Source organism: Haemorhous mexicanus, chromosome 8, assembly GCF_027477595.1.
Source record: "Haemorhous mexicanus isolate bHaeMex1 chromosome 8, bHaeMex1.pri, whole genome shotgun sequence".
NCBI lineage: Eukaryota > Metazoa > Chordata > Aves > Passeriformes > Fringillidae > Haemorhous > Haemorhous mexicanus.
The window spans coordinates 14,589,068-14,615,012 of record NC_082348.1 but is presented as its reverse complement, the minus strand read 5'-3'; the positions used below and the strand labels follow the sequence as shown (position 1 = coordinate 14,615,012).

The 25,945-nt window shown below is 50.6% G+C and overlaps 1 protein-coding gene across 1 annotated transcript; it reads left to right on the top strand.

Moving 5' to 3' along the window:
* Positions 1–213: 213 nt before the first annotated feature.
* IGFBP5 (insulin like growth factor binding protein 5) lies at positions 214–23,666 on the top strand. Its single transcript, XM_059852811.1, has 4 exons — positions 214–1,528; positions 18,450–18,676; positions 18,844–18,963; positions 19,346–23,666. Exons 1-4 carry the CDS (start codon positions 1,198–1,200, stop codon positions 19,475–19,477), a joined length of 810 nt encoding a protein of 269 aa, XP_059708794.1. The 5' UTR covers positions 214–1,197; the 3' UTR covers positions 19,478–23,666.
* The last annotated feature ends 2,279 nt before the right edge of the window (positions 23,667–25,945 follow it).

Sequence of the window (25,945 nt, the reverse complement as noted above, 5' to 3'; positions counted from 1 at the left end):
ATATTATCCTTGATCACTGCCCGGGGTTTGAAGCCCAGAAGTCAGGAGCTGCGCACCCCACCCCCACGGCCCGAGCGCGCACTGATAGGGCCCTCGCTGCTGGCACCTAGTCAAGCTGAGGTGTCATTGGGATCTCAAATTGCAGCGAGGGGCTGGCAGGCAGCCAGAGGCAGTCTATTTAAAAGACAGCCTGTTCTGCAGTATTCAGTCTCTTTAGAAACTTCTCCAGGGGAAAAGTGTTGGGAGATCTACAAAGTGGATTTTTTTTTCCCTCTTTTTTTTTTCCTTTCCCCCTGATTTTTTACCGCTCCTCTGCCGACTTTGCAACAAAACACTCCAACTTTGCAGAAAACTTTTTTTTTTTACTCTTTTGGTCTTTTTTTTTTCTTTGCAAATCTTGGAAGAGGAAAGCGGGAGAGTTGAACAGAGCCGATCGAAACACAACTTTGCTTCATACCAAGCTTCCCAGCAGCTCGCTGCGTCGGGAGAGACTTTTCCTCCTGCAGAAGAAAAGGGAGGGGAGGGGAGCTTTGCATCCCCTCTTCCTTCTCCTGCATTTTCTTTTTTTTTTTTTTTTTTCTCTTCTCCTCTTGACTGCTTTGATGCATTATTAGCAGGACACTGGTTTTCAAGGAACTTTGCTCCCTTCCCAACCTGCCTCCTCCCAGCCCTTTGGGAAGAGTGTGTGTGTGCGCGTGAGTGAGCGAGTGTGTGAAATAGCCGTCCCACCTCCCCAAACACCCCTGCTCCCCCACGCCTCCCCCTGCAACCTGTAGGCTGTGCTACCCCTGCAGGCTTCGCTCCCTTTCCCCCCTCCTTCCCTCCCTCTTTTTTTGCGCTCCCGCGGATCGCGGTGCGAATTCCCCCTTTCGAGGCGAGAAAAAGCTGAAAGGAGAAACGGGGGGAGGAAAAAAAGACAAAAAAAGGAAATCTAGACGTCCCCCCTCTCCTAGCGCCAAAAGAAAAGCAGGAGGGTCTCGCACCCCAAGAATAACCCCCAGAGTGGGGCGCCTGCAAGCAGGGGCTGCGCTTTCCTTTTTGAATTTAATTTTTTAAAATTCTTTAATTTTTTTCTTTTAATTTTTTTCCTTTTTTTCTTTTTTTTTTTTTTTTTGGCCCCCGAAGGGGCAAGCGGAAAGCCAGCGCCGCCCGCTCCCGGCAGCCCCCCGCGCCCCGTCCCGCAGCATCCCCGCCGCGATGCTGCTGCGGCTCCTGGTGCTGCTGGGCGCCTGCCCGGGGCTGTCGCGGTGCCTGGGCTCCTTCGTGCAGTGCGAGCCCTGCGATGCCAAGGCGCTGTCGCTCTGCCCGCCGTCGCCTCTGGGCTGCGAGCTGGTGAAGGAGCCGGGCTGCGGCTGCTGCCTCACCTGCGCCCTGCCCGCCGGGCAGCCCTGCGGCGTCTACACCGAGCGCTGCGCCCGCGGGCTGCGCTGCCTCCCGCGCCAGGGCGAGGAGAAGCCGCTGCACGCCCTGCTCCACGGCACGGCCGTCTGCCTCAGCGAGAAGAGCTACCGCGAGCAAGCCAAGGCCGGTGAGTGACCCCGATCCTCCATCTGCAGCTCTCCCGGATGCTTATCCGCCTTGCCGGCTCCTTTTCCATCTTTCCGCCTGCTTTTTCCACCCCACCGCTAGCTCCCGGCTGCGTTTTCCCCCGTTCCGGGTGTTCTTCCATGACCCTCCGCTTGCTTTTCCGTCTTTCCGGCTCTCTTTCCATCTTTCCGCTTGCTTTTCTGCTCCCTCCCACTGGCTGCTCTTCCCTGCCCCCGCCGCTGCTTTCCCATCCCGCCGGCTGCTTTTCCATCTTCCCAGGTGCTTTTCCATGCTCCCACTTACTTTGCCGCCTTCCCGGCTACTTTTCCATTTTTCCGCCCCGTTTTCCATCCCCCCTCCCCCCCTCCCCCTCAGTATGCTTTTTCGCCTTCCCGGCTCCTCCATTCCCCTGCACCACCACCAGCTGCTTTTCCATCTTTGTGGCTACTTTTCTGCCTTTCTTCCTGACTTTTCTCTTCCTCTCACACAATTACACACCCTGGCTGCTGTTCCATCTTTCTAGCTATTATCCCATTCTCTCTCCTCCCCACCCCCTCCACGAGCAACTTTTCCAAGCCCCCCGTTGCTTTTCCATCATTTCTGTCTGCTTCTCCACCACCAGTACTTCTCCCGCCGCTCTTTCACCCCCCCAACACTGCTTTTCCACCTTTCCAGCTACTTTCACATCTTTCTCGATGTTCTTCCACCCACACCCACAGTTGCTTTTCCATCTTTGTAGGTACTTTTCCATCCCCCTAGCTGTTCTTCCATGCCCCCTGCCACTTTTCCCATCCTTCTTTCCATCTGTGCTGTGGTCAAACCTCCTGTTGCATCATCTCACAGCCCCCACCCTGCCTTCCATCATCGCCTCTTGATTGTCCCATCTCCAGTGGAAGGGTTTTCCCCACTTCCCAGATGCACCCTTTTAGTCACAACTGCATCCCAGTCCTTCCCCCATTGCATCCTTTACATCTTTCCTGCATCCCTGTCTTCAACCCTCTCCCTGACAACTTTCTATCACCATATCCTCCACCTTGCTGGGGCCCGAGCTGATCTCTGCAGATTGAAGTGCAGAGGAGAGCAGGGCATCTCCTTTCAACCAAATCAGCAGCCTGTTCCCAAAGTCCTCAGCCACCCCCAGGTTTGTTGCTCTGCCTCACACTTCCTCCTTGGAATCACTACAGCCTGCTCTTTCTGTCTGCCAGCTGCTGGACATCTTTGTTGGGCAATGGGCTTTAACTCAGGGAGATGAAGAGAGCAGGTGCATTAGGGACAAGATACACCTTTGCAAAAAATAACAGTGGTGTGGGTAATAAGGGGCAAGAACAGGTTAACAGCAAGCATGAAGATGAGCATGGCAGTACCAGTGCAAGGCCAAGCTTCTGAAATGTTTGTACCTTGCACATGAGAAAAGCTTGAAAGAAAGCGGTCCTTCATTTTGACACTCATTTGACTCCCATTTCTGGATCCTGTAGCTCATGTGAGGACAGATTCCCTGTATTCCTCCAAATACATCCGTATTTCTGCCATGGTGTGAAGGGAAGGTAGGGAGCGTGTCTGCATGTCCGGGAGACCACTTGGCAAAAAAGCCAAAGAAACCAGAAGCCCTCACTTTTTTGGTCCACGAAACAGTCATTTCTAATTGTTAGCAAGCGTCTGCTTATGCCCATGCAACGGGAATCCGTTTCTCCTTTCTAGCACCTAATAAATTGTGATGCTTTTATTTTTTTTTCCCCTTTGCTGCTTGCAGGCAGTGGTTGCGTTGCTACGCACCATCCTTCAGAGCAAAACCAAATTCTGTGTGTAATAAATTCCCCCCTCCCTCGAATGACATCAGATGTCCAAACTCCCTTTAATCAGCTAGAAACAGCAAGGCTGAGCTTGGTTTTTTGAAGGGCAGCTGTAAGATATGAGGGATGGGAGCAGACCTGCACAGGGAGCAGAGGGTGAGGCCAGGAGCCACGTTCCTGCTGGGGAGCCCAGGAAGCTGGGCAGTAACCACTGTCAGCAGAGATAGGCCAAGTATCCCAGAGTGCGTCATCCTGGTGTTTATTTACTCTGCACGTGTGTGTGCGTGGCCAGGGGCAGGCAGTGTGGCCGGGAAGGCAAAGCCATGCAGCTGAAACCCAGCAGGAGAGCAGGACCCATTCCCTGTGCCTGTGCTGAGGGTGCCACATACAAACACCTGGAAAAGCTTTGGCACTTGGCTCCCAGCGTGACTATCCTTCCATTTCACCTGCCTTGCACTTCCCAAGGAGACTGGTCCTTTAGCAGGTGCTTTGTGTGAAAACTTTAGCCAGGGCCCTTGTAATTCCACTGTTTTTGATTGTCTTGGGATTCAACACCCATTGAACGAACAAGGAGAGGGACAGGAAAGCGGTGACAGGTTTGTTGTGCAAACCAACCCTGTGGCACTACCTGCACTTCCAGTTTGGACTCCCCAAGTGCCGCAGGGGCCTCTTTTCAACAGGTTTTGTTCACAGACAGCAGATGAGCCTGGATTGGAAAGGCTGCTGCAAGAAGCCACAGGAGACCAGCAGGCTCCTCTTGAGATTTATGCAATTGCAAATAGAAATAAAAAATAAATCAGGAATTCCTGAGGATGGGAGAGGGGAAAAAAAGTCACTTGGCATTCAACTGGTAGTGTGTGAGAACAAAGTATATTTTCATAGGCATGTTTCTAAGCAACAGGGCAAGAAAAGAAATTAAGTTTGACTTGAACTTTCTGGCCTCTGCCAGTTTGGCCAGCAGCACAGGGACCATGCACTAGGGAAGCTGGCCTGGCCCTCCCATCTATCAATGACCAAAATTGGCCCTGAGCTGCGAACCACTGAGAAAAAATCAGCACTCTGCAAAATAAACTATGTGACAGTGGTGAGGACTAGATCAAACTGCATTTCTATCTATTTCTGCCCTCGTGCTGGCCAAGTTTAAAATTGCAGATGCTTTCCTCCTTATGGACAAGGTAGAAATGCATTGAGCAGCGCTGCAAGAGCCAGAGCCTGGGAGGCCAGGCTTAGCTCTCCTGTAGAGAGCAGATGTCTTGCCTGGGGACAAGATGCTTGCAGGTAGCATGCCTCAGCTTCTTCATATGTATGCTGGGCAGTGGTACTGAGGAATGCTAGATGTAATGAGCAGAATGTCCTCCTGGTTTGTTCAGAGGTCTGAAAGGAAAGCAAGTGTGGGATTAAAGAGCCTTAGTAGGGCTTGCTTTAAGTAGATGGATATGTAGATACTGACAGGATGGTCCCTGTAGTCCTTCCTCCCACAACAGTCAGACACTGTCCTTTACTGAAAACCAAACATCACGTCTGCAATTGATTGTTCCTGGTAAAAGAAAAAAAACATGAATGAGCTTCTTTTATGGCACAGGCTGCAGGATTCTGGGTTTTCTCTGTTTTGTTTAGGTTTCCTTTGAAATATACCATGTCTTTCCATTTTTCTCCCCTTGCTCCTGCCAGACTTCCTCCTGCTGAGACAGCAAGGTCAGGCTGAGCACCAGGGAGTGGAGGGCACAGATTGGAGCCTGCTGCCCTAAAAATGCTCATGGAAAAACAAAGGTTGTCAAATATTTCCTTCTCTCTCATTCCTGCCCTCTTTCTAGAAAGCGAGCAAGACTTGGCAAGTTTCCCTATGAAACCGTGAGCCAACGATAACCAGGAGGGGAAAGGGGAGGGTTTGCAGAATTTGCCCTAAGAAAATCATCTTTGCAGCGTCAGCTGAAAGGTGGAGGAGGAGGAGTGCTGCTGAGCACAGATTTCCTGCAGCTTGTGTTTGGTGCTGTCCTTTGTTGCTCCCCAACATATTTTCCCCCACCCCATTCCCCCTTCCCGTACTCGCCTGCTCTGCATTTGGGGATGCGGGGCTTCAGGGGTGAGCAGAGGGGATGTGGGGAGGCAGGTGGGCAGCCCCATGCCGAGCTCGGGGTGAGGGTGAGGGCAGGGGTCATGGGAGCAGGGTGCTCGGGATGAGCTGGCTTGTGCACATGTCACTGCGGGAGGGACCCGACTGGTGCGAGCCGCAGGTCCATTGTGCAAAGCAGCTCCGAGCTGTCAAGGTGAAAGCTAGTATCAACAGGCCTGCAAAACCTCAGACACAAAACAGGAAAATCTCCATTTTTCTTTTGATCTGGAGTTTCAATAACAATATATTTAAAAAAAAATAGAGAGAGTGAAATCCATCAGGTGCCAGCAAGAGAACTGGGTTTCTGCGGTGTGTGTGTGTACGGGGGAGGAAGGGATGGGGTGGTTCAAACAGGAAAGGAGGGGCCTTGGCTGGAAGGATTTTTCAGCAGCCTGGTTTCTAAGGAAGGAGAGAATATTAAGTAGTTGATCCAAATGAAATTCCTGCCGAGTGCCAGCAGAGTTCACCGGAGAAAAGACGTGGTTCTGTGTGTGCGTGCGTGCATGAGTGATAGAGCTGGCCCCGAGCTTCCACACAGCCCTGGACCCACTCCAGGTCAGTGTAGGGAGCCCCTCCAGAGCTTGCACCACCACAGCGGAGAGCAGGGGCTGGTCTCAAACAGGAGCCTCTGCAAACTTGAGGGATGCTGGAGGAGGCCATTGTGCCTCCTTGTGTCATACTTAAGCAGCAGCAGCATCCTGAGGCCAGATGATCGTCGCGGCTTTGGCACGTCAGTGACTTGAGCACAGTCATGTGCGACTGGAAGCGTTTGCTTCACTGCAGGGTGTCCCCTCAGGCTTGACAAAAGGGGGCAGGAAAGACTGGGTACCTTCTGTGCCAGCTTCAAGACATCCCCCAGAGTCTCCTGTCGCTTAGTTTGTCACACGTGTCGGGGCAGAGGGGGAGGAAGAGGAGGAAAGGCGGCACCCGGCGCTGCCGCACCCGGAGCGCGGTGCTCTGCTTCCTCCTAACGACGGCTGGAAGCGCTGCTCGCCGCGGGCCCAGGGAGGCGCAGATGCAGGAGCAGTTGCGGGAGCTGCTGCAGCAGCAGCGCTTCCCTAAACTCTTCATGCAAACTGAAAATCCTGGGAGCAGCCTGCGAAGGGTGGCGGGAACCTCATCCCCTCCGGGCTTGCCGTCCTACTCTCAGCTGGGTGAGCCGCTAAGAACAGTTGTAGCTCGTTTTCCTGTGCTAACACAGGGCAGATTTAAGTTCCCATGGCACAGCAAATCCTGCCCCTTTTTTTTTTTTTTTTTTTTTTTTTTTTTTTTTTTTTTAACCCAGGCACTTAGTAGTGCAAATTCAAGGCCAGACATAAGTAGAGAATTTGGCTGGAACACACCTGCCCCTCGATGTGGGCTGCAGAGCAGTAACATTAATTTATTAATTTGCACAGGGAAGATATGCGTGTGAGCATATCCACACACGTACCCGTGTTCACACGCCCACACACGCCTGCATAAACATTTAATGTGTGCAAGCGCACACATGGAGCATTCTTGTCTCTGGAGGCAGAATGGTTTCCAGGCAGCACACAAACCTCTCTTAGATGCAGGGGTTCTGGTTATGACTGGCACATCGTATTTTGCCATGAAGATCAGATACTGGCATACAGATCAGCCTACCCTCTCCTCCCACTGAGGGCTCAGAAATGAGATACACCAGGTGAGCATATCAAACAATGGGAGGTGAGGAAGGAGATAGATACAAGATCTGTCCTCCTCTCAGCCAGCTGTGTGGATCCAAACTCACCCCCTCTGTTTGGAGGTGGCTTGTGTTTTCTGGCTAGACTAAGATAACACACTGAGAGATTTCTTGAGGGCAAATTTTCCTATTTAAAACAAGCAAATTCTTCCCAGTGAAGGTGTGAAGTTGTGCCTTGCAAATGACAGCCAGTCCACCTGCCAGGGCAGTGGTTGCTGGTGTCATAGGTGGAAGGAGATGGTGTCAGGGGCACTGAGGTCTCTGGGATTCTGCAAACTTCTGCATGCCCAGGCAGCAACTACTGGCCTTCGGGAGGGTGTGAAAGAAGAACTGAATTGGGAAAAGATGGCACATTTGCTGAAATGCAGCAACTGAGGGCAGGAGAAACAGCCTCCAGCACTGAGCAGAGAAGCTACAAGACCCAAAGACATGATGCTGCAGAGGTCAGAGATGATCCAAAGATCATCTTTAGCCTGTGTGAACTCACTGGCAGCCAGCCTGATAACCACCTAGTTGTTCATAAGGAGGCTTTTTGCAGGGAAAAAGCAGATATTATCTGTTTATCATCAGGACTGGAATAGCCAAAAGTATGAGGAGGCTCTGCTGGTGAGAAGGAGAAGGATACCTAACCCCCCCATGCTGGAATCTCCTTAGACCTGGCGCACTGGGTCCAGTGAGCATGAGCCTCCACAGTGGGTTTCCCCAGGGTGATACACAGGGCAAGGACATAGAATGGGGTAACAGTTGTGCCAGCACTCCTGGATCCTGGGGCTGCCCATTTAAGAACACTGGGCACAGTTCATGATTCATGCCTCAGGTCATCCTGGAAGGGTCCCGTCATACCTGGTGACATCCCCCATCCCCTTACTACTCAACCCCCACAAGACACTGTGTTCCTCCAGCTGTGTAGCCAAGGCAACTCTCAGCAAGATGTTGTTATTGAGGTGGCTCTTTGATGCTAGTGATCTGAGAGGACCCCTTAGTGTTCATGTCAATCCACTGCTTGAAGTTCATCTCAGCAGGAGCCAGCATAATGTGTTTGCAGAAATTTGCTCTTGGTGATTTGCTGTGAGCAAATTTGCTCTCAAGGAATCCATTTCTCAGCATGTTTTGCTAAGTCTTCTGTCTATGATGTTTCCAGGACAAGTGTGAGGGAGAGGCTCTGTCAACAGATTAAACTTTGAGAAGGCATGTTAAATTTATCCTTGTGAAGTCAGTGGGCATTTCTTGTGTGCAAGTGCACAAGGCCTTGCTCTCACTATTGCCCTTATTCTCCAGACCCCTCTGATATTCCCATCATTTTTCATTGTAACTCCACCCCGCTGGTACTGTCTCTTCCATGCAGAATGTGGGAATGGGGGGTCAATATCTCCCCCAGCAAACTGGCACACTGTTCCCTGTTAGCCTGGCAGACCTTGATCCTGCAGGATGCTGAGCACCATTCCTCTAGGGCCAAAGAATCAAAGGCTTTTGGGCACCTCTCCCCTCAGTGGGAACCAGCTGCCTCAGTCCTCGAAGGACTGTGGGGCCAAAGCTAAGGCTGTTGGCTCTGATAGAGCTGGAGAGCTCTTTGCAGCTTTGAGCCTGTAAGGTTGTTGTTGCAGTTTGGTTTGTTTGCTTGTTGGATGGACACAGCTGGCTTGATGATGGAGATAATTGTTATGTTGATGGAGATGACTTGTCTGGTTGCTATTTAAGGGCAAGAAAGTAATCCTCACAGATACTTAGGGAAATGATTGCCTAGCTAAACAGAAGAAGGAATGTTTCTTAAAGGTAACTTTGGGGGCAATGTTGGCTAATATTCATAATTATTTTTTGTAGAAAAACAGTAGAAATATTTTATTTTTCCAAATACAGATGGGATTCATCAGAGGACAATTAAATCAACAGAGCCATTTATTATTCATGCTTAAGAAATCAGATGTTATGTGTTGGACTAATGATGAAAATCTGTAATTAAATAACCCAGTGAAAACTATGGAACCTGGCTTTCACTTCCTAATTTAAAGAACATGCTGGAAAAGAGAAAAGTTTTTCTAGGGAAGAATTGTCTTATGCCTGTCCTATAGCTGTCCAGCAGTCAATTATGCTGCTGCCACAACTACACGTCTTAAGATATTATTACATGTCTTAAGACGTTTTATCTAAATACAAAGTGACATACAGTCATTGCTCTTACTTGTGTGTCCTTCTTTCCTGATGAAATAGTAGATGTGGGTGAAATTTTACTGCATTATTTCATAACCATTTCAGTGGCCAGTTATTTGGTTTTGTAAAAGCAGCAGTGGCCTGAGGTTGCAGGAGAAACAACAAAGTGCAACAAGGATTTTATCATTCCAGAAAGGCTCTAGATCTGTGGCAAGGTGTGATCAGCTGTCTTTCATGGAATTTCACACCCTAAAATGGAGGTCTATACCTTTTGTCCATAGAGACCCATGAGGATTTTTTTAACATTCAAAAGCATCTTTGCATTATGTTGGAGCAAAAGAAATTGCTAATGTATGCAGTGGTACAGGGTGGAACATGGCTAAGAGAGGCAAGAGTCACCCATTAGGATCAAGCTTGGGCAAATTTCTCCTTATCAATATTGTCTGAGTGTGAATGTCAAGCTGCTTGTACTTTTTTGTGGTCCTGCTTAGGTGGACTGAGAGATTAAATAACATCCAGGCCTACTGCAGGCAAAGGCTCTCTGAGAGAAGGAGTCCTGAGGGGAGAGGTTGGAAATTTCATCCCTCAGAGGAGGTAATAGTCAGGATGGACGGTACATGTGATGATGTGTCATCTGGTGCTGACACAGAGATGAGCAATGGATGATCTTACACAGCTTTTCCATCTGGTTTAAGGCAAAACTGTGAAAGTGAGGCTGAAGGCCTAGAAGTTAATCCAGACTAGGCTGGAACTTGTAATCACAGCTGCATACCTGAAATACTTTTGGTGTTGTAACAGTTCTTGTCCAACACCTCACACAGGTGCATCTCCACAGCTCCACCTTGATGGGCCTTTTCCTGTCTCTTTGTGGTGAGCAAGGGACAAGCATCCTGGCAGCACCTGCTTTTAAGACCAGATTTCTTGATGTCTCATGTGTATTGGTACCACTGTTCACCTGAGTTTTAAAGATAAGCCCCATGGAGTCCAGGAGGGCAAATTACTTATTCCATCTCCCTGGTTACACTTCCTCCACTGCTGATGTTGAGCTACCTGCATCCAAAAAGTTCCCCCTGCCTGCTTATTTTTCATGCAGTAATGACAGTTGATGGACACATCATACCTCCTTCATTTCTGTGGCCACAGGAAGATTTTTTCCAAGTCATCTCAGGTGGTCAGATGATCAAACAACCTTTTGTTTTCATTCAGAAAACCTTAAAGCACGTGTGTTCTCATCTTTTTGTCACAAATAAGCCCCATGGAGAAACTGCTGGTAAACAAATCAATGATGCTTTGCAGGAGCTAAACCAGATTTTCCTCACCTTTAGTTAGTCAGAGACTGTCATGCAGTCTCCTCTGAGTTTTTCTTTTTTAATTTTTCCTGCTCTTAGTTTCTTGGCAGCTTGGTATGGGTTTTGCCTCCTTTATTGCAACCAATGAAATCTGCTGCTCTGGTGGATTTATTGGAAAAGATGCGAGACTAAGAAAGTCTGAATTACTTCATCCTTTCCAGGAAGGAAGAATGTCTTGGTCACCCTGATATTGAAAGATGATTTACTTAGATTTCTGTGGGTCATAATTCAGCTCTCAGCTTCTTCTGCAGTTTCAACATATGGAATGGTGAACATCTGCAGTCTCCAGATGATGTGAAGGAAATACGTTTTATCTTCCTATCATCAGTGCATCAGCAACAGGAGCTTCTTGATATAAATCTAATCCTGCAATACTTCCTTCCCCTCCACTTGCCAGTTCAGTTCTCTGGAAGATAACTTTGTTCAGGAAATGTCAGGCTGATATAAGCAGCTATCTAACAACAGAGTGTCTGCAATTTTGCAAGATGGTGCACATCAGCATCATTTAATTGAAATGGATGGATGTTTGCTCATCATCTTACTGGAAGGTGAAACTCTGGAAAGTTTCCCAATTCTTTTATTGGTTGGACATTTTGGGCTCTCTCTTGGACAGAAATCATTGTCATGAGAACCCAGAGTCTCTGGCTATGCTGCCTGTTGATTCAGGCCGTCACCGGGTCTTGGTGTGTCTTGCATGTGCATTGCAAACTCCCACACCTGCATGGAGAACTGATTGTAAACAGATTTGGGAAGTCCTTGGAAAGAGACAAAGACAACACCTGTTCAGCCACAGTCTTTATTGTTACATCTCAGGGCAGCACCAGTCTAGCCCACCAGCAGGTGCCCAAGCTTGTCTCTTCCAGCACAGCATGGGTGCTTGTAGACTGCTGAACTAACAGCTAGCAATGTGTAGGGAAGGAGCTTCCATCATGAAGCTCCCCATATCCAAACCTGCTTTTCTCCTTGCTCTACTGAGTTACTCTCAGAGAGTTTTATTTTGTGACTGCAGTAAAGAAGGGCAACTCAGGAAAGTACCTTTTGCACATAGCAACACAGATCCTTCCTTAAGCTTCCAGTTCCCATAGCTGTACCTCTCCCACCTCCGTGGCATTTGCTGGCACTGCGAAGTCATGCTGACCCAGAGATCCACTCCTACAGATAGCTCCTGCACTTCCAGAGCAGACCAAAACATGAGCTGGTTCCCTTGAGATCTCCTTTCCCACATGCTGAGCTGCATTTCTTCCCCATCCAGATCTGTATGAGGACACAGAGGTCATCAGGATGATGATCTTCCTTTCCCATGAATCCTGTGTGAACCTGGGGGCAGCCCAAGCACCTGATATTCACGCTCTGCAGGTGAGCCCTGGCTGATACTGCAGAATCTGTATCCACAGGTTTCTGCTGAGGAGACATTAATAACCTGAGAAAGAGCTGGTCTTCCAGGCTAGTTCAGCAAAGCCCAAACAATTACTTTAAAAAAAAAAAAAGCCACCGAATAGCACATCCCTCTGCCATCAGTGCTTGTTCTCTGAGGCTCTTCAGGTATTCTTGAGCTGTTCCCAAGCATCCTCCTGGCTCTTGGCTTAAGGAAATGGAGATAAGTCCTAGCCTTCCAAGTCAGCTCTCTGAATGCTTTTCCATCTCTTCTCTGAGCTTGGCCTTACTGATCCATATCCTTCCCTTAAAAGGTGTCTCAGTGGAACAAGGGAGTGAGGTCTCATCAACTTCCACCATGTTGTCACAGGGGTATAGGATACTGGAATACCCTGGAGCCTCTCTTCCAAAAGCTTGTGTGGCTTTTGAGCCATGGACTGATTGGATTCTGATCATCTGTCTTTGGTAGGTGACTGGGTATGATGGGGCAGAGTGGGTGTTTCTGGGAGCACTTCACAGTGCTTTGACTGCTAAAGACTTCCTTCCACACTCTGCAAATCACAAAAGTGCTTTGCTGCCTTTGGCAGCTGTTGAAGTTCCTAATTCCCTGGGAATGAAATAGGGACTGTGTTTTCTTACTACTTCTCCTGTGTCTGTAAAACAGCATGGCCCATGAGAACTACATCACAGGCTTCAAGGGGACCAAGACTGAAGAGGTGGTGGGAGTTACCTTTCTTAACTTCAGACCTTTGGAGGCCTAAGTGCAATCACTGGAGTCACAGGAGAGGAGACTGGACTTTAGTTCCACCCTAAAATCATAACCCAAGCCAGATGATGGGGCTGGTCACAATTTGGAGGGTGCAACATCTCTGCAATGACTTACACATGGAGTTTGGCCATTCAGAACACCTCAGTGTTAGCGTTTGGGTGTTATGTGACATAGATGTAAGTGTCTGTTGCACGTCACTGAGACTTGTGAGAGGTGGGGTGGCAGTCCCAGCAGGCCTGCTGTTATTCTGTCCTTCTTGGTGTGTGGTGTCTCATTTGAGCCTCTCATCACCTGCAAGCATTACCAGCATGCTCCCTCACCAGTCCCTGCCAGACAGACTACACCGGCTTGATGCCAAGACCCCACCAAAGCACAAAAGTTCGTTCAAAGTCCAAGGCACATTGCAGCTGGCTCTCCAGCAGACAACACCCTGGGCTAGTGGAAGAACTGGCTGGAGCCTCCATCTTCAGCCCTGGCTGCTCCGCCTCCAGTGGGTGCCAGATGGCCTCGGGCTGGGCGGCCGCCTGAGCTCACTGCCTGACCTCACCAGGGCGGTGGTCTCGGCAGTGACCCCAGCACAGGCACAGCGCCTGGGCCGCCCTGCTGACCACTCCAGCTGGGCTGGGGGCTGTCACCACCACGCTGGGGGCTGTGCCTGGGACAGGAATGTAAGCGAGCTGTTCTTCATTAGGAGGGTGAGAGCTCCTGGTCTTCTGCCTGGGCTGAGCCTGGTGGCCTCTGGGGAGCTCAAGAATGCTTTTGCTCAGTTGTACTCTCCAGCTGCCAAAGGGTGCAAGATGAGATGACTCTTTTCTCTTTGCATCTCTTCCCTGCCTGCATTATCCCTTCCCTGCGTGCATCTTGAGAATGCAAACACAGTGGCTGTCTCTGTGTGCTGACCAGGAAGGACGAATTTTTATTTTCCCATCATGGCCACAGGTGCAAGTCCAGGTCAGGGACAAATTTGCCTGCCAGTACCAGGAAGTTTTGATGTAGGTCGAGCATGTCCCCTCCTCTGGAGTGGGCAACAAATGGGAAGGGAAGTTGGGGAAAATACTCAGGGTTTTTTCCGGCCAGGATCCTAAGAACGGAATTCCTGTATAAGCCCCATATGCAATGAGCACCTCTGAACAGAGATGGCTGAGTTTGGGGATGAGGAAGGACTGGACAAATTCTCAAAGTCTCCACAAGTGACATTTGTGTTGTTCCTGTGCTAGAGGTTTAACTGAGATCCCCATTAAGTCTTTCTCCAACACCTTCCTGTATAAGTGGTGTATTTTGTTAGTGCCTTTGCTGTAAATAATAATGATCATGATAATAATCAGGAGGGCTGTTTAGCAGGGTTGTGCTGTGGTTGTGCATGTACTTCTCAGTGCATGTGGCTTTTGGGGGTGGTGTTGAACAGGACAGCAAGTCCTCTAGCAGTGGGCTGTGGCTGTAACGAGCACGGTTCATTAGGAGCAGCAGTCAATAGATCCTTTCTGCCAGAAACCAATGAAAATGTGTTACAAAAATTTGAGCCTCCCAGCCATTTGGAAGAAGTTTTGTGTTCCACTCTGTAATGTCAGCAGACAGGAATGGAGTGTTCCCACAGACTCTGCTTCCCCATGTGAGTGCACCCACCACCTTATGGGTCGCATGGTACCAAAGCATCTGAAGCCCAGGAGCACCAGGCTGGGTTTTGATGCAGGGCAGAATGATGTGTAGTCTGCGCTGGGTGGTATCTCTTAAGGACAGCAGGCAGCCAGACAGGAGCAATTTGTGGCTTCCCAGAAACAGTGCCTGGTATTTTGCTACTCCCCTTCCCTTCTGCAGGGAACAGTTGGAAATGGTTCCTGTAAGGGAGTTTCCACTGGCTAGCCTGGAGTGGGGAGAAGACACTGTGCCTCAGCCCAGGGCATAGGACATCCCATGATCTGCTGTGGGTATTTTCTGTGTCCCAGGGCTCATCAACAGCACAGTCCTTTTGGCCTGGCCTGGGTCAAGAGCCTTTCCAGATGTTTGCCCCTCTTTGCCTGGGCAATAGTGGATCAGACCAGACATGACTCCATGGAGTGGCTCTGAGTTTGGGGCAGAGGAAGGACTGCCTGAGTCCTTCAGTCTCCTGCCTTGGCTGTAGGGTCAACATCCCTTTGAGGTGGCTACAGCCCATGTGTCACCTCCATGCTAGCCCAGCATCCTCAGCTTGGCTAGCAATGTCATTCTTTCATGTCATTTTTCTGTGCCAGTAGGCTTGGGATGGGACCTCTGGTGGGAGGTGATCCCCTCCTGAGTTGTGGGTAGAAGGAATGGAGCTGTGTAAGCCACCCACCTTCTGTTTCCCACTGTCCTTCATCTGGGGACGCTGTGAGTAGGGCCTTCCTGCCCATGCCCTAAGCCCACAGGGATGCAGCATGTTTTGCCCATGCCTTGTGTCCCCAGACAGGCAGCTGTGCCTCTGCAGGTAGCCACCAGGCTGGCAGGCAGATGGGAGTAGGCGGGAAGGGGCTGTGTGGCAGGCCAGAACCTGACAGTGAGGGAGGAGGAACTCCAGCCTGAACTCCTTCCTGAGTCTTCCACACAAGTAGGGCTCATTTGGCAAAAGTGGGAGTTGCTTCTGCCAGCATCTCCTCAGGCATGGAGGCACAGCAGTGCCAAATGCTGCCTGACATGAGCCAGCCTGGGGGCCACAAAGGGTAATGAATGAGCTGGTGGGTGAGGATGGGCAGGTGAGTGCAGGAGCTCTGGGGATGCTGATTTGAGTGTCTGGTCTGGCAGCCGTGGGCAGCTGCAGGTTAAGGTGGATGTGCCAGCCAGGAAGAGAAGGGAGGGGCTGCATGGGTGCTGCATGCCCCAGTTCTGCCTTTCTTTCTCATCTTGGCACTGAGAAGGCCCCTTACCAGCTGCCCAGAGCCTGTCAGGTGTCTCTGTCAGACCTCTGCCCTTCGGTTTGCCAAAATTGGCTTGTTAGAAGAGGGGTTGCTTCTTCTAACAAGGTCAGCCTTGTTGTTGAAGGAAATTAGGCTTTAAAAAACATAAGAGGATGGAGGAAAGGGATCCCTTCAAGGCATCCATAGAGTTATCACTGGGATATAAAGACCCAAACTAGACACCACTGCTGAGTCACAGATGAAGGAGTCCCATCACTTCTAACCCTTGTTGCATGACATCCCAAGCAAATGTTCCCACTTCATGGGGACCACATGCATGCCAGGGAGAGCAAAGGGGGTCAGTTCCAGGTGCTTTTTCAGCCCTGCAGAAAGCACCAGACTTGGGTTGTGTTCTGGGCAGCTTTCAGTGCACATCAGTTATCTGCAAGAGCACAGGACTCCTGTGGCTGCCATCTATCCTTGCTGAAAGGGCTCCACATTAGTCCCCAGCACATTCTGGCTTGCTGGCAGCTTGCAGGGAGAGGAGGGATAAGGTGCTTGCTAGAGGGTAAAGCTGCTGACCATGTGAGCAGTCTGAGCTGCTGCAGACACCCATTGCATGATGAGTTCTGGGGACTAGATACCCTGTACTGTTTTTCTGACTGAATCCTCACTGCCTTGTATTCTTTATTTGTTACTTGTTTTTATTTGTTAGGATTTCCCTAAGAAGCTGTGCCTCACGTATTTGTCATTGCAGAGGTAATGAGTTGTGCCCCTCCTGTGTTACTGGGGGCTTGCCAGCACCAATGTGAAACTTCCCTTTATTACTGTAGGGCAGCCCAGGGAGGTACTCTGGCAGCACTTTCTCCAGCCCTGGACGTGGGTGCCAGAGGGGATTCCTGGGACAGAATACTGCGTGTTTCACTGCTATAAGAAGGGCTTAGTCACTGCAGATGCCTCTGTTCTTTCAGACCTTGAGCTGCCAGAATATTTTTTGAGGCAAAGGATGTACTTCAGCTGCACCTTGTATTGTTTCATTCTCTGGGGAGTAATTTCCAGTTTACTCAGTTTCTTCTCTATCCCCTGTCTGTCATCCTCTTAGAGCAGAGGAGCCCTGATCTGTGCAGGCAGTTGAGTCCTGTAGCAAGGAATAAAAACCCAAGCATATAAGCATCATGGGGTAAAATGGCAAAATTTTCCTATCCTGGGGAGCCACATGAGTCCTGGGGATGGTACAGGGGATTGTTTATGTTGTTCTTGGCAGTTAGGAGGGTGTAGAGTTTGGGATGCTCATCCAGTGCTGTTCTTGTGGAAACAGAAAAAACAATGGGCCACTTTAATAAATAAGTGGCCATGAGAAACTTTCAGATTTTTGCTGGGAGAGTGCAAGGTCCCCTTGGCAAGGAGGAATAGGAGACTTGTACCTGTAGTTGGCTTGGGCACCCAGTGACCCAGTGACACTCAGTCACCTCCAAACCCCCCAGCTGAGGTGTGTGTGACAGTCTGGCACTGCCATCTGCCACTAAGCGTCTCGTCTGTCCCCCCCCACTGGGCATCCTCAGGCATCCCTGGGCAGCAGTGGCATCCTCTTCACCTTTCTCCCTCCTGGTGCTGCATCTGGGCTCCAGGAAGCAATCAGTCTGCAAAAAAAAAATCCTGCTTGCCTTGCTGGGGGCGTATATCTGCTTTTATTTTAATCCTGAGCCTTTTTCCCTCCTGTAGGAGGGGATGATCTGGGTTCACTGGCATAGAAATTGCAAGAGATGCTGTTCAGGGACAGATTTCAGCTACTCTGATGCCTTTTTTCTGCTGCAATGAGTTTCCTCATGGTCACTTGCTGGTCCCAGCACGGACTGTCATCAACACCAGACAGCTGGGGACCCAGGGGTCAGCAGACCAGGAACCTCAGGACCTTTAAACTGTATTCAAATTTAGTTTAGAAATAACCCTTTTTCATTCTGGTGGTTATACTAAATGTCACAAGTCATCTAAGTTTAGACTGTCACCAGCTTGCTCCTATATATAACTGCTCAGGGCTCCTGACTGCATCCTGACAGCAGAGGTTGTGCTGGGGGGTCTTCAGGAAGATGGGTGCCATGGACAGAACCTGAACATGTTCCCCCTTTGCTGTCAGTACCATCAGTGGCAGTCAGGCAGCATTACTTGGCAGTGTTACCCTTGGCTTTGCTGACTTCTGGGTGTGTGCCAGCAGATGGGAGCTGGTTTGATCCCATGAGTGGGGCTGCAAGCTGAGGACCCTGGAGATCCCAGCACTTGTCAGCCACATCTTTGGTATCACTTCTGAAATGTCTGCCCAGCCACGTGGTGGCTGTGCTGTGTGATTGACCTTGGCTTTGGAATTGTCTCGTCTTCAAGCATTCCTGGCTTGTGCTCTTGCCTTCTTAAGGCAGGGTGAAGTATGAACTCATCACTTAATCCTCTCAGCATGGATAAACAGGGGCTTCTCTGCCTCATTTATGTGTCACCTGGCCCTGGAAGTAGGATGACCCCCATAATGGTCTTTCTCCGCAAAAAAACGATAACCCTTGTATGTAGGAATGCATCCTAGACCTCTGACTTCTCCATGCTCTCTAGACACCTTCCTGTCCTGAGCTCAGAGGTCACACAAAAAACCTGTGAAGCCCCACACAGTGGGATAAAGCCAGGGCTGTAGGCAGCAGCTGGGAAAGGGATTCCTTTGGTTATTCGTTTTCATCCTGCCTGGTCCAAAGCTCTCTCTGGGGCTGTGCAGGAGGGTCTCTGTGCAAAAGCAAGCCACACTCATCTCACGGAGACATGACAGTTTGTTACCCCATCCCTTGCAGAACGGGAGTCCCGGGAGCATGAGGAGCCGACCACATCGGAGATGACAGAGGAGACCTACCCGCCCAAGGCCTACCGGCCCAAGCACGGGCGCCTCTCTGAGCTCAAGGCTGAAGCCCTGAAGAAGGACCGCCGGAAGAAGCTGACCCTGGCAAAGTTCGTGGGCATGGCTGAGAACACGGCTCACCCTCGCGTGGTCATCCCTGAGCTCCGGCAGGAGTTTGAGCTGGTGGGTGCCTTCACCTTCCCTCCATGAGGCTCCCATGGGAAGGTGACTGCAGAGGGCTTTTAACCCTGGGAAATGGGTACTGGGTGGGGGGGGCGACCTGGGGGCTTTTGCAGCTGGAAGGTTATGTGAGGTGCTCCCCTTCTCACATTTGATCTCCCTGTGTGCAGGGCCCGTGCCGCAGGCACATGGAGGCGTCCCTGCAGGAGCTGAAGAGCAGCCAGCGGATGGTCCCCCGCGCTGTCCATCTCCCCAACTGTGACCGCAAGGGCTTCTACAAGAGGAAGCAGGTAAGGTGTTCCCCACCCAGGAGGGCTTATCTCTGCCACTGCCCTGGGTGGGAAGGATGGAGGGTTTTCCTTTGCTGGGTTAGTCTGGCTGATGCTGCAAGCATCTGCCGACACATTTGGTGGTGGGTGGCCTTGCTGATGGCTCCAAGTGCCATCTGGCCTGAAGCAAGCATCCTGAAGGAGCTGGTGAGGGAGGGTGAAAAGTCAGAGAACCCTGGGCTGGGGTAGCAGCAGGGACAGGGATGTCCTGAAAGCAGAGAGCCAGATCTTACCATGGGGATCGCATTGGTGGTGTGGAAGGGCCAAGGCCTCATCCGCAGGGAGGGAGCCACACAGTGTCTGGTGGCTTGCTTCTGATCTCTGTCCTTGGGTGTCTCCCCAGTGCAAGCCCTCCAGGGGTCGGAAGCGTGGGCTGTGTTGGTGTGTGGACAAGTATGGCATGAAGCTGCCGGGGACTGACTTCCTGAGCGGAGACCTGCAGTGCCACGCGTTCGACAGCAGCAATGTGGAGTGAAGCCACATCCCCTCCCTCCGCCCCATCACTATCTATCCAGACTCCCTTCCACCCTCCCCTCCACACCTCCCCACGCCCCGGGACTCCGATTCCTTTCATCTCATGTAAGACGAAAAAAGAAAGGAAAGAAAAAAGAGAAAGGAAGAAAAATGAAAAAAAAAACAGAAAGGGAAAGAAAGAAAGAAAGAAAGAAAGAAAGGAGAGAAGTAAGGAAAGGAAAAGTAAAAAGAGAGAAAAGAAAGAAAAAAGAGAAAAGAAAAAAGAAAATTAAAAAAGAGAAGAAAAGAGAAAAGAAGAGAAATGAAAGAAGAGAAAAGGAAAAAAAGAGAAGAGAGAAAAATAAACCCTGAAGAAACTGAGGACTCGGAATCTACAACAGCCTTTTGACAACAAGGACTCAGCAAGGAAAGGATAGAGCCAGAGACAAACCAGCCATGGCCACTCTGCCATCCTGCACCTCTCCCTAACACTGCCTGCACCCCTCTGCCACAAGCAGAGGTCACCCTGATGTAGGAAGCTCTCCAAGTTGCTGATTCTCCAGTACGGGTTTTGGGCAGGTTTTTTTTTTTTTTTTTTTTTTTTTTTTTTTGTGTTAGCTAGTTGATTTCTGAAGGGTCTTGAGAGAAAATCTTGTGGCCACCAGCGTTCCCCTTGCAGTCCTCCAGAGTGTCCTCCCCATGTTGCTGGGACTCACTTGAGTTGATTTCCATGTCAAATGACTGTCCCCCAATCCAGGCAGATTTCAGCAAGGGAGGAGACGTGGGACTGTTCACTTTGTGTCTGGAGATAGGCTGGGGAGGGAAACACAGATCCTGCAACAGCACAAATACCCCCAGAAAGTATCTGTGGACTTCAAAAAAAATTATCACAAAAGGAAATACAGTCTCCCCTGTCCAGTTCATCTTGATTGGAAGGTCAGAAATTTTCTTTCATCCAGGTGTGAAAGTGTTCGTTACCTGCATGCACTTGTGTGTGCATTGATGTGGCTTTCCCTCCTTGCAACGCTTCACCATGAAATCTGGAGGTTTCAATGTAATATGCAATTGGGGGATATGCTGCCCCTCCCAAAAACAAATAATGACCTGCTGGATTAAGCACAGAAGCAGAGTTATGGAGGGGCATCGGTGCCTGTGGAATCAGGGCCTCATCAACACTGAGGACTGCATTACTGTTCAGACTGAAGTATCCCTACATGGGGACAGGGGAATCAGGGCCAAAACTCTTCACCACCCTTTGCCATCACGAAGTTGACCAACTATGGAGATTTCTTTTTCTTTCTTTTTTTTTTTTTTTTACAGCTGAAAATGTGGTTTGCTCCAGGGGGAAAAAACCCCCAAACCTCCACTTTGTTTCATCTTGGTTTTTTGTTAAGGCCGGTTTATAGCTTTCCTCATGGGCAGGAAAATGACATCCTTTTGCATTGAGGATACTGCTCATGTTGCCACGGCTGATTCCCATGACCCTGCAGTAAGATCCTGTGATGGGCCCTTGCCTTTAACCTGGGGCCCAGCTCCTTGTTGAGTGACAGCAGCCACTGCACCATGGAGACCCACTGCCTTGGGCATGCTGGGACAGCCCTCGGCTGCTTTCCTAACTCATTTCTTGTTTTTAACATTTGCATTTGATTTTGGGACTCTCGCCTCTTGCTTATCCCTGACAAGGGTCTCCACAATGTTGGTGCTGGGAGGAGATCCTGCAGTGAATGGAAGGAGAGAAAGGAAAGGGAGCTGTGGGGTCTGGGTGCTGTGGTGGGGAGACACACCCGCTGGGAGCTACATCCTACTGCCACGGCTGGAGGTGGCAGCCAGCACTGGCCAAAGGACACAGCTGATCTCAGGTGGAAGGTTCCTGAACCCCCATATCCCTTTCAGCTTCCTGGACCTGGGCAGAGAAAAATGGAGGTCCACAGCACCACTGGGGCCCCACCAGTGGGGATGGGACAAGGGAGTTCTGGTGAAGGCTTCTTGCCATCAAAGGTTGGGAGCCCTGATAGCCTCTCATGAGATGACATTACTCCCCTAAGCATCCCATGGGCTCCCCACCCGGACGTTACCCTGATGGAGGGCAGGACTGGACAGCTGTGGTTAATTTCCCTCCAAATGACAGCGGGAGCGAGTTTTGCCTATGGACTTCCACGGAGACGCAGCAGAACACATTTTGTCCTGGGGACGAAGCACCTTCCCATGTTGAAAAGAAGGAAGTGTGCTACCAGTGTAGATGTGCCCCCCAAAAAGCCTGTTGGAGTGGGGTAATTCCGTGTTGTTGGAGGGGAGCGTGGTGGGGGCTGAGAGAGGGACCCCTCCAGGCTCTGCAGGGCTGATGGAGCAGGGCTGGTTTAACCAGAGTGGTGGATTAACGCTGGGGTGCAAGTGGAGTGAAGAATGGGGTGAAGACAGCAGGAGGAAGAGGAGCTTGTGCTAACCCCAAGGGCCACTGGACACCATTGTTGACATTGTCTGCTTGCTGATCCCTGTGCAAAACCTCCTGACTGTCATAGGCCAGTACCACCTTTCCCAGGACTCTTCCTTCCTTCTCTCTTCCTCTTTCTTGCTTTTTTTTTGGTTTGTTGGTTTTTTTTGTTTAATTTCCCAAAACTTGAAAGCCTTTGGCTGCAGAGAAAGGAGACATGTCCCCGGGGTGCAATGGGAAGGGCATCAGACCCCCATGGACCTTGCCTTTTGGTGAGGATGCTTTTGCAGAGTGAGGGTTAGCTCACAGGGCCCCATGGTGGTGTCACAAAGACGCCACCACAGATACTGGGAAGGGACACAGGGCGATGCTCCATCCTCTTCCTACCAAGCAAGTCTACGTGACCCTGGGAGCCCAGAGTACCAAAATCCATCCCACACAGACTCCCTCACCCCTACATAACCCATGCTGGGATGGCATTGCCTGTCCTGTCCCCATGAACCTGGGGGAAAGGATGATGGACATTTGAGGTGCACCACTGTCACCCCCCAGATCACCTTGGCTCCCAGGATGGGGCACCAAGTGACCCCCCCCCCCCCCCAGCTGCCCACTCCCTTAAGGATCCCCAGCAGGACGAGGCTGTTTACAGGCTGCACTAATATTTAGGACCGGGGTTGGAGCCTGGGTTGGGCTGGGATTGAGAGTGACTTCAGGAGGGCTTGGTCACCTTCTGGGATGGCAGTGATGAGGTGCTCCCATTCTCAGCACCCAGCAGCACCCCTCTGCATTTAGGATGAGAGAACCAGAAGGGGCAGATTTGGAAGCTGGGGAGGGTTGAGGCACACCAGGAGATGCTGGCAATTTGTGAATCGGGGGGACATGAGGCTGAGGGGTCTCTGGCTACAGTATTTGTGCTGAGCCCACGTTGGTATCTAGGATGCGAGCTGGGAAGGAGAGGACAAGGATGGCTCAGGACAGCCCTTCCACCACATCTGCCCAGGGAGCAGCGCTCAGTGGCTGGGCTACCCCTTGTCTGTACTGCAGTGGACTTTGAAAACCACTAGTACAAGAGCATTTTGCACTATTTCTCCGCTCTCTCCCCCCTTCCCCTTTTCTCCGCCTTTCCCATGAAAATTCTTTGCTGTTGGTTTAGTTTTCTTTTTTTTTTTTGCTTTGTTTTGTTGTCATTGTTGATTTTTTTTTTCCCCCAAATGGAGCATTGTATATTTAAAGAACTGTCAGTTCACCTCACTTCCAGACCGCTGTCCTGGCCCTGGCTAGGAGCCCTGCCAGCTGTGGCCCCCTCCCCAGCCCCACCAGCCACCGCCACTGCCACCGGGACAGACGTCACCATGCACGTTACCCACCGTTGTAACACAGTTGTTAAAACACACCAGATTCCGAGTTTCCTGCCTGGTTTTTATCTTTAAGCAATACTCACTACACATTTTACGGTAGCTTTTTATAGCTTTACATACATACGGTAGCTCTGTTGTTTCGTTTTGGTTTTGTTGTTTTGTTTGTTTTTTTTTCCAGTAAACAAGAAATACTCATAATCTTACTGGTGGGAAAAAAAAAAAGCAGTTTGTGAAAAACTGACAATGGAAGAAGAGCTTAATGCTCTGTTTAGCATTTTGTACTTAAAAAAAAAAATCTCACATTTTATTAAAAAGTGAAGATTGCTGTATACTATTTATTCAACTTATAATTTATGTTACTCTTTGATCTTTGTCTTTTCTCATGACAAAGCATTTATTTAATAAAGTTATGCATTCAGTTAGCTCGTGCCTGACCCTCGTGGAGCATCTGTGTGCCAGGGCCTGCCAGTGAGGTGCTCCAGCCCCGAGCATCCCATGGCCGCCTGTGTTGGGTCCCTTGGGGGGCTCAGCTAGCTGCACAGGGGTGCTCAGGGAGGTACAGGGCATGGGGTAAAATGGTGGCAATGCTTTAGGGGAGCTTTTGATACTAGAACAATCTGCTAGGTGACTGGTGGAAGTTGCAAGCTTAACTTTACAGCTTCCTGCAAGCAGAGCGACAATTTTTTATGTTTTTTTTTTAGAATTTTCTTTGCATGGATGTGGCAGTGGGGCACAGCTCACACTCATTCAACCAGTTTGCCTGGGCAAAGTACCTAGCAACCAGTGACGTTGAGCCCCTAAATGCTATCTCAAACTGAGCTTCACAGCTTGGGAGCAGAAGTGCTGTCTGAGTCTCAGATGTCTTGGGGCCGCTGGAAGATTTGCCCCCATGTCCCAGCGGAAGGAATATCCCTGGAGCTGCTCAGCCCAGCCAGGCCCTGGTCTTCAAACACGCTTGGTAGCTCTTGGTGGCTCATCCCACTGCCCTCCCCGGGGCTGGATCTGACCCTGCCCCACCGCCCAAGCAGCCATCACCCTTCATTCTCCCACTCCCCCCGATCGCCCTCCGCCTCTGCCCCTCTTCCCCTCCATTCACCCGCCAGTATCCCCGTGTGCCCAGAGCGGGGCGGGAGGCGAAATCACCCCTTTGCCCCTGCACTGAGGATCGCGGGTTGCCAGGGCTGCGCTAACAATGCATCCCGCAGCGATCTTGCAGCACATGGAGCTGGCACAGCCACCCTGTCGCCGATGGACACCCTGTCCCCCCGGCCACCCCACACGGCCGAGCCCGACCCCCTCAGGCAGTACCGGGGGCAGGAGCCGCGCGGCGCCGCAGCCGCCACCAGGCGGCGCCACGCCCCGCCCGCGTTACCCTCAGGGCCCGGCCGCTCGCCGCCGCAGAGGCCCTGAAATGGAGCTTTCCGTGCAAAAAGTTAGCGCTGCCTTCAGCTACGGGCTGATAAATCACATCCCTAAGGACAGCTGGAGCTGTATACACGTGTATAAGTAGCTACAGCTATGCACAGATACGGTCATACAGTTTTACACTAAGGATGTTCTTTATATTAAATATCATCGTTTATATTGTACTATTGTACAGGTTTTATACTAAAAATACTAGGAAGAAATTCTTCGCCGTGAGGATGATGAGGCATTGGAACAGGCTGGGCAGAGAAGCTGTGGATTCCCCAGCTGTGGGAGTGTTCAAGGCCAGGTTGGCTGGGGCCTGGAGCAGTCTGGTATAGTGGAAGGTGTCACACACTGTCACACACAGGTCGTGTTTGTTCCTCTCCAGCCCTTGAACGGGAGGGAGGCACCAGGCACTGCTGGGCTTTGGGCACCTCTGTCACCCCCAGACCTCTTTGGGTGGCACCTGGCTCGGAGCACCCTTGTGCCCCACCCTGCTACTCAGCATTCCCTCCCACGGCATCACCTGAGCCACCTCCAGTTCACCCCCAGAGGCACAGAACAGGACAGTAATTTTGCTACTTTTCCCATGTTCTTCAGCCTACATCCTGCCCCCCATCATGCCTGTCCTCTTTCCCCTCCCCTGCAGCCCCCTGCTCTCACTGCCTCCTGCCCCCAGTTTCCTGGTGCTCCTCAGCACTGGCAAGCCCCTCAACATGTGTCAGTCAGAAACTCGTGGCAGAGGGTAGAAGAACACAGAAGAAGAAGAAGCCCAGTGCTGCCTCCCTTTGGGCAGTCCAAAGGGAAAGCAACAGCCAGCTGTATGCAGGATATTAGGGCCAGCAAAGAGTCTCTCCTTCAATGCTGCAATTTTAATTGAATGTATTGTGGTTTGTTTTTTTTTTTTTTTTAATTTTTATTATTATTTGCCTCTCTGTGATGCCCAAACACTAAGATCTGCTGTCACACCCCTTTTGGCAGCACTTCTCACCTTGGGAGAAGGTGCTGGACCTCTCTCCACAGCCGCGTGAGTGGAGCAGCTCTGGTCACACACAGAGCCTGTACCTCCCTGCACTTCCCAACAGATTCACAAGGACCCATGTGTATAGCAGGAATACTAGCCAGGGAAAGGAGGAGTGACACCAGTTCCTCCCTGCCCACATGACCAGGGCCAGTAACAATGAAAAGCTCAGCTCCCGTTACTGCCTGTCGGCCATGGACAAAGGATGAACAGGGACAAATCTACGTGTGATAGGCAAAGAAACGTCCTGCGAGCACTGTGCAGGGGAAAGAC

What these genes read in the sequence shown, in the direction of transcription:
- IGFBP5 (XM_059852811.1), top strand. Translation starts at nt 1,198, where the DNA reads ATGCTGCTGCGGCTCCTGGTGCTGCTGGGCGCCTGCCCGGGGCTGTCG. An exon ending in TCCGGCAGGAGTTTGAGCTG is followed by an intron (nt 18,677 to 18,843) that starts GTGGGTGCCTTC and finishes CCCTGTGTGCAG; the next exon opens with GGCCCGTGCCGCAGGCACAT. An exon ending in GCTTCTACAAGAGGAAGCAG is followed by an intron (nt 18,964 to 19,345) that starts GTAAGGTGTTCC and finishes GTGTCTCCCCAG; the next exon opens with TGCAAGCCCTCCAGGGGTCG.